The 16,098-nt window shown below is 44.2% G+C and overlaps 2 protein-coding genes across 2 annotated transcripts; one reads left to right on the top strand and one right to left on the bottom strand.

Moving 5' to 3' along the window:
* The first annotated feature begins 12 nt into the window (after positions 1–12).
* On the top strand, positions 13–13,185 carry SURF4 (surfeit 4). The gene is made up of 6 exons (XM_072352706.1): positions 13–205; positions 6,802–6,988; positions 8,113–8,189; positions 8,784–8,827; positions 9,752–9,938; positions 10,231–13,185. Exons 1-6 carry the CDS (start codon positions 158–160, stop codon positions 10,495–10,497), a joined length of 810 nt encoding a protein of 269 aa, XP_072208807.1. The 5' UTR covers positions 13–157; the 3' UTR covers positions 10,498–13,185.
* On the bottom strand, positions 13,013–16,092 carry SURF2 (surfeit 2). The gene is made up of 6 exons (XM_072352707.1): positions 15,936–16,092; positions 15,548–15,702; positions 15,291–15,394; positions 14,986–15,186; positions 14,224–14,393; positions 13,013–13,476 (listed from the first exon to the last, which is right to left on the bottom strand). The coding sequence occupies exons 1-6, from the start codon at positions 16,020–16,022 to the stop codon at positions 13,393–13,395; spliced, it is 801 nt and encodes a 266-aa protein (XP_072208808.1). The 5' UTR covers positions 16,023–16,092; the 3' UTR covers positions 13,013–13,392.
* Positions 16,093–16,098: the final 6 nt, after the last annotated feature.

Below are 16,098 nucleotides of genomic sequence, written 5' to 3'. Positions count from 1 at the left end.
CGCGGCGCCTTTAAGGCCTGGCCTACGTGGCAGCAGCGGCGGTGCGGCGCGGCCCGGCGCTCCCCCTCCTCTCCTTCCTTCTTCCTTCCCTGCGGCCGCAGCCCCTTAGTGTGAGGCCGGGCCCGAGGCGCGCGGTAGCGCTCCTTTTTCCGCTGCTATGGGTCAGAACGATATCATGAGCACCGCTGAGGACTTCGCGGATCAGGTGGGTACCCGCTGGGTTGGGGGAGGCCTGCGGCCGGGGGGGGGCGGTGAGGCGGGCCGCGGCGGGAGGCTGAGGGACCCGGTGCTGAGGGAGCGGCTGTGGGCCCTCACGGTGTGGGGAGGCCGCGGTGTCCCCTGCCTGCCGGATGGGTGAGCTGGAGCCGAGATGCCGGCCTCCTCCTACTGCTGGGTGTGCGGGGGGAGAGTGGGAGGCCGAGGTCTGCTCGCGGGGTGTCTGCGAAGGGAAGGCGATGGGCCCCTTCTCCGGCAACGTGCGAGGCCCTGGCCGCTGGGGTGGCTCCCAGGGAGGAGGCACTGGCCATAGGGTGCTGTGTTTGGAGCTGGGGTGGAAGGAGAGCAAACGAGCAGGTGTTGTCTCCGTCCTTCTTACCTTGATTTCAATAATTGCAGTTTTCTGTGAAATAGGAGCTTATAATCGCTTATCCCTACACACAACAGCGGAGATATTGCGTGTATAAGCAGCAATAGTGTCAGAAAGGCTTTCATGGTTGTAGTGATTCATGTAATTGAGAATAAGGTCTAACATCTAATGGTAGTTTATCACGTTCTTTGGGAAAACCTTATTCTACCCATTTGTGCACTTGAAACTTCTGAACAGGCAGTGGTACAATGCAGCTCCCGGGGCTGTGCTGTCACTGCTGGGCTCTCTGGGAAGACCTGCTCAGCACTTCCTCCCTACCCCGGATGAAAGACTCATTTTAGAGCTTGTGGTATTTGGCAGCACCCAATTTAATAGGTGTCCTAATTATTTTCGTCATCCTGTACTTACCCTGTTCTCTAAAGGAGAACGTAAGCTGTCAATACAGCGTTCAGGTTGCTTGCCAAAATTTACACCGTTGTCCTGACCTTTTTATAACACCTCTCTGTTTATTCCTGTGTGCCTATTTCTAGATGTCTCTAACCCCCACTTTTCATAGCAGTGAAAGCTCTTTTGTCCAGCAAAAATGTGACTCGCTCCCTTCTGAAATGAGTTTTAAATGGCTGATTTTTATTTGTGTTTGAGCACATACTATTTAAAGACAAATCTTTCCCTTAGTCACAGAATTTGGGGTGTTTACATGTACTTATCCATCAGATTGCAAAATAACTGCTGCCTTTCAAGTAACTGAAATGTTCCTTAGATGATTCTGGTTTCAAATGGCTGCCTCCTTGCTCAATGAGATCATTTCAATGCTGTGCCTGTTGCTAAAACTCAGTATCACACTGGTGTAGGAGTGGAGAGTCTTAGCTAACAATAACCTTTGGTATATATTGTGAAGTGAACGCTTGACGCTATAGAGACCTAGTTCAGGGTGGATTAAAAAAGACAGAACATCTGGACTATCACTACGTTGAAACTCCTGTTGGTGAGGGAGTTAGGGAAGCTGGATAATTACTGTGATGGGATCTGAATACATTCTAATTGACAACCTTGCTTTCTTCATTCCTCATATTAGAGATCTGACAAGTCTTACTTTCTGTAACATAAAGCACTGTGGGGAGAATGTTACAGCTGCTTCCATAGCTTATCAGTAAGTACTGAGTATGTCATTAAAGCAAGAATCACATTCTCCTGAAGTTCAAACACTAAGACTTAATTTTTCTCCAACACTTCCATTCCCATTTGAGTTAAGAAAGCTATACCTTAAATGTCAAGATACTCATGAGAAGTCTCCTAGGAAGTAAAACAAGTGGCTCTTCTCAGGTGAACCATCCCAATAGAGTGGAGTACTGCATTGAAGATGAGGCCTCGCAAGGCAGCTGAGCTTGCTGGACAGCTAGCTGTTACTGACCAGAGCTGTCCCACTTTTCCCAAGGCTGTGTTCCACTTTCCTTCTCACACATTAGCACTTACCTGTCATCAGATTGACAAGCTGAACTGGATGAAAGAATTCCAGTGTTCATTTTCAGCTGGTTCATTTATCTTGATGTTTAGGTCAAGCGGGTACCAGCCCTCGCACAAGGGAATTACTGGGCTGACAACAAGGTGGCCTAGATCTCTTGTGAACTCTGGGCAGTAGTTTAGCTTAGCACACATCTGTAGCTGGTGGTTGTGCAGTAGTGATATTGTTAGAATATTGCATGTCAAGCTTGTCAGTGCAGTCATCATATGCTGTTCTTAGGCTGATAAAGAAAAGCAGTACGTAGTGCCTGTAGTGATTGTTTGAGGTAGGGAACTGTAGGCCTCTCTCTTGTAATCCCCATAAGGCAGGGCAAATCTCAAGCAACTTTTCTAATGTCTGCAATAATATTTAGGAATGTGGGTGCCTGGTATTTCTGCCATTCAAAAAAAAAGAAAAGGAGGACAAAAATGCAATGAGACATTGAGTCATTGTACTGCAGTGAAAGGACTGTAAGGGAGAACCAGGCTGGGGTTTCAGTTACTTTTCCTATGTGAATGGTGGTGCATGTTATTCAGCTAATTCTAACATCTCTGTATCCTATTTTGAAGGTAACAGAAGGGAGAAAACATTTCATTGTTAGTCTGACCTTTATATTAAGGAACTGAGTGTGGAAGCTCTAGCTTAGTCATGTTGGTATACTGATTCTTTAACATTCTAAACCAAATGCAGCCTATTCCTCTCAGGCTGGGGAAGATTCTTCCCATGAATAGTGATAGCAATACGCAGTAGATGACTAAGAAATCCCATTCTAAGGATTTGGTTGAGTAGTCTTCTTGAAAAGGGAATTGGTATAAAACACATTCTATAAGTGAAACACATTGTTGTGAGAAATCGTAGTGCAATTAAAAATGTGATGAAGGCTAAATGTTCTGGTGGCTCGGAGGTCACTCTTTGCCTTTTGACAACAAGGCTCTTGTACTTATTTCAATATCTAGGTTACACTAACAGTTTGTGTATGTTGGTTAGCCTGATGCTACTGTCCTTGTGATTATTAGGTGAGGTCTCCACAAATATATATGTACATACAGGTTGGTGAAAGGGAAGTAAGCATCCTGCTCTTGAAAATCAGTGGTATCTACTAGAGCTGTTAGTTCACTTGAGAACAGCGTACTCCCTTAACTAAAATCAGACTAGATATTTCAAGTAGATCTTTATCAGAAGCTGTGAACTGGTAATGTTCTGAAGCCCAGAGGAGTTTTCTCTTTAGTAACAGATGGTTGTTCAGCGCTGTGATCATAATGTATGATAAACACACATAAATGAGAGAAATCTTTGTGGTTAGACTTTGGACCAGTCTTAATTGTTGAAGCATTTCTGTTAAGTTTGGTGAAATCAGAATCACAAATCTGGAGGAAAATGAGAATTCTTGCATGCTGCGCTACCACCCACTATGTGTGTTTACTTATCTCTGCTTATAGAATGCACCTGGGGGACCACCGTGCCACAATTTGGGCAGAGTATTGGTCTTATCTGTAGTTGTGCTACAGTGTGCACACCTATATCAAAATGGGGTAGGATGCTTACAAATTTGGAGGTGGGGATATATTTGAGAAAGCATAGGAGATGAAAAAGGGTGACTGTTACATCTCTTTGGGCCTATTCCTTTCATAGGCTTGAATCTTTCACACCTCCTTTTGGAAAAAGGGCTTTTGAACAGAGATTGGATGTCAGTAACCCTGGATCATCCTGTGCATCTTTGCATGTCAACCTAAGAGGAGCATTTAAATCTATTTGCCCTCCTAATCCCATTAGGGGGGGAAATGGCAACACAGAGCCCCTCTGCTATATGCTAATGACTTGACTGCCATCACAGAACCAGCTGTTCTCCTGTCAGACAGTTTTACATTGGCATTTTGTTATCTTTTCCCTAGGTGTTTGACTCTTACAAGGAAGCAGCAGGTTGCACAATTGATGCAAAACCCAGAGCTGAATAAGCCATCTGATTACTGCACATCCTGTCTTTAATGCTGTCACCTCTATTCATCTCAACACTCTGTTTTTTATTAAGTACATAGTAGTGTGCATTTTAAGACCTGTGTATTACCTGGCTAAATTTATCAACTGCAGCTGCAAAGTTTCATGCTGCTTTTTACCCTTGTGAATCATACCTGGGCATAGGAAGTGGGCTCAAAATGCAGCGTGCTCACCTACCTGCCGCTAATGATGTGTAGGGACAAGACTGGATTTCTGATGGTCTTGGCTCAGTCCCACTAACAGCAGAGACCCGTTTCTTTAAATTGCTGTGTCCTTGCCTCCATTACTTATATTCTCTTGTCATGTAACTGCCACGCAAGACATTGTGTGAATTTTGAGATAGAATTTGGATACTCTTTTCTTCATCTTCCTGGATTTTCCTCACCATTCTCACTTGTTTTGTTTTCTATCCTTCTCTTGTTTCTGTAGTCTGTTTCTGAAGTTAATTTGCTTTAAGCTGGCTATACGTAGTGGTTTCAGCTTGTGTGTAGCTAAATAAATGCAGCCCCATGACTTATGGATGTCCAGAGATGGTGTGTGTCGTGATAAGGTTGCTTAGCGCTGCAGCTGCTTTAGGCCTCAGTTGCTCTGACTTGTCTTCAGCTGATTGGACGCTTATACTTGTGTTTAACGGATAGTGTTAAATTCCCATTACATGCCAAGAGAACAGGTAAATGCTAAATGGCTTTTTGGCTCTTTCCCATGTACTGTTGGCAGCTCTTTCAGGGAAGAGGAAGATGAGATAAACTTACATGACCCACTTCAAAAGCCGCAGAGATGAGGCCTGGCAGTGGATATCCTCTGTACTACTTGCTGCTTTTTTCAGGCTTTCCCCAGCAGTGGTTTATTTGTTTTTTCCCTTTCTTACAGGTGCTCAGCCCCTGTCCTCTTGCATTTCCTTCTTATGCTTCACCCCTCTAGACCAAAGTTACCTGTTTTGCAGCTTGTCAGGGAATGCTGTTACCTTATTTTGTTTACTTCTGTTTTTTGTACAATTTCCAAAGTAACTTTGTCTGTAGTATTCTTGGCCTCAGGCTTTCTAAACACACAGTGAAACAGGGGAGAGAAGAGAGCTGTAAACCAAGATGTTTCTTTTTCAGTGACAAAGATCACAGATTTTTTCTTCTGACTCATTCATCCAACTGCTACCACGGCTTTAACCAGTCAGAGGTAGCAGCCCCAAGTCAGAGTACAGCTGTACTTAATGTGCACTTAATTGACTCCAATCTTGACCCTTAGACTCTGTATGCATACAGTACAACTAGTGTAGTTTGTTCTGATATTAACTGTTAAGCATGTTTGCTAGATCCTTTTTTTCTTGTGATAATCTTCAGTTACAGAGTAAGCAAAGCTTTTAATTTCCATAGAATCTGATATGGCCTTTAGTACTTCCTAATTAGTGTAACAAGTGAAAACTTGCAGAAATGGTTTTAGTGTCCATTGTATTCACTCCCACGTGTACTGAAAGCTTCTGGAGCCTCAAAGAAATATTCTGACCAGAAATTAATTTATTAGCTGTACTGACTAACCCAGAGACAATGTGAGTTCTGAATCAGGAAAGCAAAGCTTGGTCTGCTGTTTCTGTCTGCTTTGTTACAAAGTTCAGTGCTGTCTGGCAAACACCTCTGCACATGTGGCTTTCCCCATGCCCTTTTCATGCTGAATGTGCTTTACAACACATCAAACTGTGTGTGGGACAGTGGAGTTTTATTAAATGGCTGCTCCTAATTCTGCATTAGGGATTTCTGGTAAGTCTGGCCATTCTGCATGAAGGCTTATAACACGAGCATTGACTTTCACAAGTGTCAACCTGCCCAAACTGCTTCAGGTGAAGGTGGAAAGCCTGCTGGTTGATCTTGTACAGTTAGTTTTAGGTTTATTTACATTTGTTACTTACTAGACAGCTCTTGCCTGAGCAGCAGCACATACTCACTCCACGTGTGTCTTTCTAGAGATGTGGCTAAGCCAAAGCAGTATGTGCAGTGGGCAGCTGGGTGCTGATTTGTATTCAGAGTGATAATGCCTAGTGGAAATCTCTGTGAAGTAATTAGCAATTCCCTTCAGGAAGCCATGTGAAGTAGTTGAGCGCTTGTCATAGTCCAGATGCAGTATCGTTTTCTGTGTATATAAGTGAGCTTCCACACAGATACATGCTTTGCAGAGGTGCTTCTATGAGCTGCTAGAGGGATCTAGCTTGGCAGAAAGCATATACATGTTTTTTAATCTTTCTGCAGTTAGCCCTCTGTCAGCCTCGCTCCCTGAATCAGTTTGTTACAGGGTGCTGAGTGCCTGAGCATGTGGGTGGGAGTAGGATTGCCCTTTCAGCTCCTGGCTATCTGATAGATCAGTTGAGCTGTAACATGAAACTGAGACGAACTAAGACCAAGGTCAGCCTTCCTCTAGTAAGAGCTCCATCAAAACACAGTTCTCATTACACGGGCACTGCCGGAATCTGCTTTTCCCAAGTCCTTGACCAAAATGCTCTTCAGGCAGAGCATGAAAATTGGTTTTCCTCAACCTCTCCCAAGTGTTCTTAAACTGGAATGTAGGAGAAATTTCTTAAATTGTAGTGCCAAGTCTGAGTTTTTCTCTAGGTGCTGATAGTGGTGTGTGCATGAGAACCACTGGCCTCAGTCTGTGGAGTGTGGATCTCTTATGCCTCGAGTATCACCTTGCCCAATGCCCTCCCTCCCCTGCTAACTGTGCTATCTGCCTATAGTTCCTGAGGGTGACCAAGCAGTACCTCCCCCACGTGGCCCGCCTGTGCCTGATCAGCACCTTCCTGGAGGATGGCATCCGCATGTGGTTCCAGTGGAGTGAACAGAGGGATTACATTGATGGAACGTGGAACTGTGGCTATTTCCTAGCCTCCATCTTTGTGTTCATAAATCTCTTCGGACAGCTGAGTAAGTGGCTCTAAAGCTGTTAAGGTGGATGCCAGAGCACTCCAGTGTGTCTGCCACCCCATGGCTCATGCAAGCACTGTGAATCATGTAAGCACGGGACACCTCATTGATTTCTTAACAGCCACTGATAGCTTAGAATTGATAGTGCTCCACAGGCTGAATGAAAAGAATTGACCTGCTTCAGGCCTTCCTGGAAACCAACTGCAAGAATTTCTTGTGACCCGTTACCTCTGAGTCAGATGCCAGGAGTCTGTTAGAACAGTCTATTTTCAATTCTGTACATCCATCTATAAACAATCCCACAACTCTGAGTTCTCTAAGTTGAATAATCACATTTTCTTAAATGGGGCATGGGTAAGACTTTCACGGCCTGCATTTTTTTTTAATAGAGATTAATCTCAGTGGCAGGGTCTTCCTGTGCAGTTGGTACACCTCAACCACGAGAGAGTACTTATATCAAAGATACAAAGCCTGGAAGCAGAATGTCTGGATATTTCCTAAGTGATCAAAAACTGAAAGGAATAAAATCTTATCTGTTTACATTATATTCCACATCTATTGTCCTTGGTTGCTCTGCTAATTTCACTTTGTGCCTGAATTTAGTTTTTTACCCTTCTATTTCCAGTTTAATTTAATGTAATTAATAGTTCTCGTGTCAAAGTGGGAAGGGCTGTCAGGGCTTTTTGTTGTAACGCTTTGAGGAAAGATCTAAAAGCTTTCAAAGCAAAAGAGTACAGCATGCTTGCCCTAATAGTTATCATTAAGAAAATAATACAAAAGGAAAGAACAAAGTGAAGTCTCACCTTGTGATTAGTTGAGTTTCTCTGCAACTTCTTTTTAATGCTTTAATACTGAGAACTGCTCCAGAGTGTCTACCATGGGCTACATTCAGCATATGCTTACTCTTTGTGAAATAAAAGCTATTCCTGGAATTTTACCATTTTAAGCATGTTCAGAAACACTGGTTCTGAAACCGATTTGTGTCAGTGTGCCATTAATCCTAGCTGACTCTTCAGCACAGCTGACACATCTGATTCTGCTCAGTTCAAAACAAGTTAGCATTCCTGCAGCATCTTTTCCTGTGCAAGCTAGAAGTGTAACTGTGTTCAATTTCCCCAACTCAGGCGGCTGTATCCTGGTGCTGAGTAGGAACTTTGTGCAATATGCCTGCTTTGGACTGTTTGGAATTATAGCATTACAGGTAGGAGGCTTGAGTCTTCAGACCTTCTAAACCATAGCTTTCAAGTCTTCTCTCTTAGCTGCAGTATGACCAGCATATTTAAATACCCAGAATTTTTCTCCACCCTGGCCTAATGCCAGTCCTCAGTGACATTGAACTATTTTGCTGTTTCTGTTCTTCTGAGATGCCCAGCAGATCCTTGGATATAATTGTAATTAGTCAGCTGGAGACGTTGATTTAATATTTGGCCTTGACCAATTTAGCAGAAGTGACTTGCAGTTTACCTGTACATCAGTAATATACCAAATATGGATCTTGTAGTTGCTTTGGCCTTCAGCACACAGCTCTTTTGAAGGACTGTCCCCAGTGACAAACATTTTTGTTTGAAACAGATGGTTTTTGTGGGGGCTGAAGCGCAAGTTAAGTTCTGGCTTCAGTTCTCTGTTTTACACTGACTCACAGGACCATGGTGGTGTAATTTAGCTTGTTTCCTGTAGTGTAATGTACTTCTAATTGACTTTTGCTATTGATGGTACAGGTTTGATAACATAACAAACATGCAGAACTTCAGTACAATGTACATGGTGTTTTCAACTTATTTTATTCTTTGCCTAGACTATTGCGTACAGCATTCTATGGGACCTGAAGTTCTTGATGAGGTATGAATACTTCAGTTTTTTATCAAAACACAGCAAAAGCTTTTGTCTGTTGCTTCCATTCTCTGACAGGGAATTATCTTTGTACAGAGCGCTGGAAAGATTTTACAGATGGTCTGCTTGTATTAATATCCCAGCACTTAGTATACATACAGCACTTGATTAAGCTATAGGCAGCAGGTTCACTACTGCAGAAAGAAGAGACTAATCCTAAGATCCACTAAGATCTGATTACTGCTGTGACATCCTTGCTGAGAGATCGGGATCTGCTTTGGATCAGTGAGCTGCTATTCCCTAAACAGTTAAAATAGCAGCTGTGCTTACATGTGAGATCAAAGGCATTATTTGAGAAAACTGAAACATTTAGATACTAGGCTGGTTTCTGAGATTTCAAGTCTATATCACCTTCCATAAGTAGAAGACAAGTTTATTGATAAGGAACTTCCCTGTAAAATGTGGAGTGGTGGCTGTTACCTTTTCACCCCTCTCCCCTGAGGGTAGGATGGGGGTAGAGCACAAGATCTGTGCTCTTGGGCTTACTACAACCCTGTAAATGTGTAACGTCTCCTAGCAGTGCTGCTGTTCTGTTTTCTCAAAGCAAACTCTGGACTTCTTTAGCATATGTAGTTAAACCAGAGGTACAGAATAACAAATGCTGAGTGACTGTGCCTGAGCTGTGTGTGCCAGACTTCTCTAGCAGACTGTGAGTGTCTGTGCAGGCTTGTGTAAACCTGCACTGTGTACAGAGCTGCTGTTTCAGCTGCAAATTGTAGTGCAGGGTACAGAGTAATCACTTCTCACTAATGATCAGGTTGTTAAAATTGTCAGATAAGACTTAATAGTTTGTGTTTACCTATAGATCTAGTTGTTTTGGTTTTGTTTTGCTTAAACAAGAAAACTTTATTTTCTACTTGTATCTTTCTGTAGGAACCTTGCCCTGGGGGGAGGCTTGCTGCTGCTTTTGGCTGAGTCACGCTCGGAGGGGAAGAGCATGTTTGCTGGTGTCCCTACTATGCGGGAGAGCTCTCCTAAGCAGTACATGCAGCTTGGGGGCCGTGTGTTGCTGGTCCTCATGTTCATGACACTGCTGCATTTTGACATGAACTTCTTTTATGTAAGTATCATGAGTAAAAGGTATGAGTTAAAGAACTGGAATATAGTACTACCTCCCAGATTGGCTGTAGGTCTTACTCATTGCTTCCCATTAAAGTATTTTTAATTAAAATTTAGAAAAAATGTTATTAGATTATCTATAAGACAACGTGCTCTTATGAACTGCTTATCCATGCTCTGTTTTGCATATCCGTTTAAGAGACACAAAATCTTGCTTGATTTGTTGGTGGCAGTGTTCAGTTTTTGAGTTTTGATTTGTTTTGTGCTTGTTTTTTAATCTCCCCTCCCTGCAGATTCTGCAAAACATTGTGGGCACAGCCCTGATTATCTTGGTGGCAATTGGCTTCAAGACAAAGCTGGCTGCCTTGACTCTAGTCATCTGGCTGTTTGGCATCAATATCTACTTCAATGCCTTCTGGACCATCCCAGCCTATAAACCCATGCACGACTTCCTCAAATATGATTTCTTCCAGACCATGTCTGTAATTGGAGGGCTCCTCCTTGTGGTTGCACTGGGTCCTGGTGGAGTCTCCATGGATGAGAAGAAAAAAGAGTGGTAACAGGAGTAGCAACACTTCTTGGGACATAACACGTTAAGATCAGAACTGATTCTGTATGGATTCAACAAAAACTGCCAGCATTTTACACATACATGCCCCCTTCTTATTAAAGGCACAGATGTTTTGAATTTGATTTACAGTGGCACCAGTAATATAATAGATAAAATCCCATTTCTTCAAGGAATGTTGCCTAGGCTTATCATTCTAACTTTCTAGATTTGGAACTAACCCAGCAAACCTGCATTTTGCTGGTGCTTCAGTGGGTTACAGTAGAATGGTTGCTCTCTTTAACGTCAACATTGTTGTAAAATCTGGAGAACTGTGAGGAGTACAGCTGTATCATTCAGTGTGATGTTGGGTTTTAGCTATAACTTAAAGTGGATCCCCTTTTTCACCCTCATCAGATCTTATCTTGTGTATAAGGAGTTCCACTGGTTATAGCATTGCTTATCAAGGTGGAAAGCTGTGTCAAAAGAACTCGTGGTTATTTTGCTATTCAGAGGGTCTGTAAATCCATTATTACTTTCCTTTTAGCAAGAAGGAGGTCTTTCCTGCACCCAAATAGAAGGCAAAAAGAAAATCCTGAAAGTAACTGTAACCTCTTTTAGGTAAGAAAAGGGAGAGTTTTCTAACAAGTTACAGTTCTGTTCTTGAGGGGTGATATTCCTTCTTGCTTACATGATTTTAAGAGGGAAGGGGCAAGGTACTCCTGAAGAGACAGAACGTTAGATGCTGGTAGAATTCTGTGCCAAAAGAACTCTTTACTCAACACTCTTTTCCCAGAGTTGCCCCCTCCTGGGTTCCCAAGAAAGCGAGCCTTGTTATGCTGCACGTTCCATAATAAAAGCTCCTTTCTGCTATTAACCAGTTTCCATCCATTGTCCATCCACATATGCTCCAAATTCACACCTGGATTGCAGGTTACTGGTGAAAGTATTTATCCAGAACCATGAAACCTCCCTTTTTTCCCTGCACACAATACATGCAAGATGAGGGCAGTCAATCTTCTAATTACTATAGTCTTCTTGCTTTTTTGATTCATTTCTGTCGGTCTCAGCTGACTGAACAGTGGAAAGGTTGGAGTGCTGAGCTCCAAGTCTAGCTCTTCCCCCTGACATCTTGGGCCACACCTGAGATGCATAGGGAACGAGCATGGAAGTCAGCTGAGTGCTGCCATAGTCCCAGTTCTCAACTGTGCATTACAGGCAGTTATAGTTGAAGAATGCAAGTGCAAAGCCTGCACAGAGAGTAAGCAGCCAGGAGTGTAACTTTCATATTCAGAGGAAGGAACTCCTCAGCTTAAAAGAGGAGAGAGCAAGGCTCTGTTTTTACCTCAGTGCCACAGCCTCTGTGCCATGAACATGCTTAGTGAATGCTGCTTAGAGGAGGCATTTTGTCCTCTGCTGGTAGATAAACCTGTTTCATTAGATCATGAAAGCACCCTAGATTTTTAGAGCATGAGCCCTACCAACTTGCTAACATTACCTTGATTTCTTCTCGTCTCCCTTGAGAAAGCTGCTCTACTGTTTGTTCAAGGAGCAATTGAGCTGAACCATCTCCAGCAGGAACTAAGTACCTGGATTACCTGGTAAGGATACTGGCTTGGACAGTTCTCCTGAATGGTTACTTATTGGTTGAGAAAACTAGGCTAAATAGAGCAGATGGCAAATAGAAGAGTGTTGCTAAGTGTTAAAGCAGTGATTCCATCATCCTAAGGGAAAAGCATCCCATGTAACAGCAGGATGTGCTGCTGCTGAATGGGGGGAGAAAGATGAGTATGTTGGGGGTAGATGAGAGGAAGCCAGCATTGAAGTTCAGGCCATTTAGAAGGCTTCCTTCTAAATAGGTTTTGCAGGAGAGGTTTTTACCTCAAGTGTTAATTGTGCCTGTCTCTTTATAGCAAACCAAACTAGTCCTTTCAATTCCTGATGTGCAGCACAGGATGTTCTTTGCTTAGTTTCACTGCAGGTCTTATAACTGATAGACTACATCAAGGCAGCCATTCTCAGATCTCTCAACTGCTGTTGGTGTTTGTAGTATTTATAAATTGAACGGTAGAAACAATTTCTGTAGGTAGCCCTAAGTTAGCTTCCTCAGCTTGTTCTCTGTGTCCTGTCTAACTAAGGAGCTGGATGATGGACTAGTGTGAAGTATTGACCGGTTGCCTCTGTGAAAATAGAGTTCAACTTGTAATAAAAGACCCCAGAAAAGGGAACTGTTACTGCCTCTCGCAGCAGGAGTATTTTAGTACTGAAGAGGCACGGTAAGATGGAGGGCATTATAAGGTATTTCTAGGCAGCACAATATGTGGACTTAGAGCTGTGAGTCCTGGTACAGAAGATTCTGGTATCTTACATACACTGCTGTATTCACACATCTCCCAAAAATACAGTGACCTCCCCCAGTGGCTGAGAAACAGGATGTCAGCTATCAATTGGCTCTGCAAAGCGTTCTGGAATTCATTCTGAATATATTTTTGCTTTCTATGTGGAAAAAAAGAAATAAGTATAAATTCTCATTTTATGCTGTATTTTGTACCTTAGTTGTGTTTGAAAATGTTTTGATTTTTGAAACAATCAAAATAAAAACAAATGGCATCTTTGTATCCACTTGAAGTGTATGACTAGAGACCCTTAGTGTGTGCTTTTTCTCTTCATAAACAGTTCCAAGCAGTGGCTTTGCCTTTATGTTACTGTAGGTGGTAATTCTTATTTTGTTAGTAGTGGATGGAGAGAGAGAGTGTTAACACACAGCTTAATTCCCCCTTGCTATTTCTCTGTGCTGTACCAACTAACTGCAATGGGCAGCAGGGTTTACAGGTGAACGCTTTGGTCTTGTGCACCATCTGGAATTGTTTCACAAGAGGCTTCACGCTGCATTTTTATCATGAAAAATTTATTTACCGTTGGTTGTTTTCTTGAACTTTTTGGGTTTTTGATGACAGCTCTTGAATTTTTTCTTTGAAGGGCCTGACTGTTTCTGTGGAAAGAAAAAGTCAATCAGCTTTTTCCAGAAACTAAACCCAGCCTTGCCCCAGATTGCTTAAAGAGAAATCAAGTGTGTTCCCCTTTACTAAGGGACAGAACAAGCACAGCACAGGGCAAGCCAGGGTGTTTTCTTGCCCTGTCCTTTGAGTTAGCATCTCTGACAGGCATACAGTTTCATTAGATGCAAACAATGACCCTCTCCCCATAGAAATGAGCCTAAACTTCATCCAGCCTTAACTTTCCATGTTGATAATGATTAGAAAGGCTCCAGCCCCTCCCTTAGGGTTTTCTGAGAGAGTTTATTCACCCTCATGTATATAATGTGTCTGTTTCTCTCCTGTAAGTACACCCAAAGGCAGGACCTGGTCAGCTCCTCAAGTGGCAGCAAAAGGTGTAGGAGGACTCCAGGACTTTGGAAGCGTTCAGCTTGTGTGTGTGGAGAGGAAGATTACAGAACCCACAGTCTCACTGTTAAGATGGTGCAGCAGGATTCAATCAAAGATGAGATATTTATACAGGAAGTAAGATCCCCCAGTTGGAGCAGACAGGATAAACATTTACTGCTACTAATTCACACCTCAGGATGCAAGTCTGTGACTGACACATGGAGAAAGTATTCTCCCAAATAGATTTACACCTTCTGCTGATTCTCAGACAGGAACAGATCAGACAACCACCTACAGGATAGGATGATGGCTGTTCATGCTCCCCATCTGCTACACACAGCAATGACTCCCACCTTTCCCCTCTTGCCAGCTGCTCTGCTCACATCCATTCTTCCACCATCTCCATTCAGGTCACCGTTCTCCCTGCTCAGCTCGGCCCCATCATCCTCGCTGTCTGTTGCAAAACCATCGTTGGCCTCTGTGTTTTGTGGAGCTGCTGGGCTTTTTTCTGAGAAGAGTCCAGCTAAAATACAAAGGTTTAGCTCAGGATCAGTTCTTTGTGCACACAGGCTCTGCTTACCCCTAACCTTATTTTCTGCTCATCTAAGATGACTCTGGCCTCCAAGGATCAGCCCATCATATACATCACTACTGAAATACTCAGTAACAAACACGCTGAAGTTTTATTAGTAAAATGCCTGGGACTCTCACTAGCCCAGTTCTGGGAACCAGACAACACAGGCAGATCTGGGATCTTAAAGCTCTGCTTTCCTACAGCAAGGCAGCATTGTCAAGGTGTGAGTGGAACGGCCTTACCAACTCCTGTCAGGCTGGAGGACTTACTGTGAAATAAAGAAAACAGCGACATCTAAAGCAAAGACCAGCAGATCCTGTATCCCTCCCCTCATACCTTATGGGATCCAGCTCTGGTATTACTGTGTGATAACTGCTATTTCACATTCAGCATTGGCAAGCCTCTTCCAAATCCAAGAACCTCAAACTGGATGGAGGTCACATATCCAGCATGTGAGCAGACAGCAGCAGTATAAAGGCACCGTGAGAGAATGAGGTGACAGACTTGCTCTAGGACCCACGACAGCAATGTTGTTACTCACGTGGGTACAGATCACTCATGCTGTCATCCGTCTCCTCTCCATCCTCATCCTCATCCATCCTGGGAGAGTTTGGCTCCCAGAATTCTTCTGTTCTGTGAGGTTGCCTGCTCCCATTCACCTGGTCATCATGCTGTCTCCGCTGCTGCTTCTGCCGCAAGCAGGCAGGGACGTACTTCACCCCTTCCTTCTGGCACTTCTCATCTGAAGGTGTAACAGATTGAGCAGCACTTAGCAAAGCTACCCAACCTCCGAGTCCAGCTCAGGGGAGAAAGCAGCTTTAATGAAGGTACAGTCAGCCAACTTACATGTTTTCAGCGCCTTCTGATAGCGCTTCCCTTGGACGTGACGCAGGACGTGCTCTGGAAGCTTGTTGATGTGTCTGAGAGTGAGTTTGCAGAACAGCTGATGTCTGAGACACACAGAAGAAAGAGCCACAAACAGGGTTTAAACGAGCTACCTAATAACCTTTCACTTAAACGAACTGTGCTCCAAAAGACGTTCCCAAGTACCCAGGAACTCCCTAAAGCTCAGCCACTGAGACTGAATGTGCTGGAATACCTACATGTTCTTTGTGCTGGGTACGATATGGGGCTCGAAGCTGCCGTAATCAAACTCTCTGGACGTCTTTATCAGCCTCCGGTACTTCCTGCCGTCGGTGTAAGCCTGCAGCTCCGTCAGCCGGCACGGCAGCTCGTGGCCCGTCAGCCGGCACCGCACCTGAGAACGAGGATCTCGATCAGAGCCCAGGGATGAGCCGGGGGAGGGGAGGAGAGACCCCAGCTCCTGCCAGGACCCTCCTCCGTGACCGTCCCCCATTCACACCCCTCCGGCCTGAGGACTGAGCTCAGCCGGCCTCGTTCCCCTCACGGCCCCTCAGGGGAAGCGCTCCAGCCTCTCCACGGGGAACGCGCCCTCCCCCCCAGCTCCATCCGCGGACTGATCCTGCCCACCTTGCCCGACTCCGCGAGGCTGAGCAGCGGGTGCTGCCGCAGGAAGAGCCGCACCTCCTCGGGCACCTCCGCAGCCACCTCGGCCATGGCCACGCCGCGCTGACAGCCGCACCGCAAAGACCTATTTCACCATAGAGAGGCGCTGCCAGACAGGAGCCTCCTC

Source organism: Excalfactoria chinensis, chromosome 18, assembly GCF_039878825.1.
Source record: "Excalfactoria chinensis isolate bCotChi1 chromosome 18, bCotChi1.hap2, whole genome shotgun sequence".
In the NCBI taxonomy this organism is placed as follows: Eukaryota; Metazoa; Chordata; class Aves; order Galliformes; family Phasianidae; genus Excalfactoria; species Excalfactoria chinensis.
The sequence above is the reverse complement of the archived record's forward strand: the minus strand, read 5'-3'. Positions and strand labels throughout refer to the sequence as shown.

Coding starts and splice junctions, on each gene's coding strand:
- SURF4 (XM_072352706.1), top strand. CDS start 158: ATGGGTCAGAACGATATCATGAGCACCGCTGAGGACTTCGCGGATCAG. Junction 206..6,801: donor CTGAGGACTTCGCGGATCAG/GTGGGTACCCGC, acceptor ATCTGCCTATAG/TTCCTGAGGGTGACCAAGCA. Junction 8,190..8,783: donor TTGGAATTATAGCATTACAG/GTAGGAGGCTTG, acceptor TTCTTTGCCTAG/ACTATTGCGTACAGCATTCT.
- SURF2 (XM_072352707.1), bottom strand. CDS start 16,022: ATGGCCGAGGTGGCTGCGGAGGTGCCCGAGGAGGTGCGGCTCTTCCTG. Junction 14,394..14,985: donor CATGAGTGATCTGTACCCAC/GTGAGTAACAAC, acceptor TTTGTATTTTAG/CTGGACTCTTCTCAGAAAAA. Junction 13,477..14,223: donor CAGCTGGCAAGAGGGGAAAG/GTGGGAGTCATT, acceptor TTCTTTCCACAG/AAACAGTCAGGCCCTTCAAA.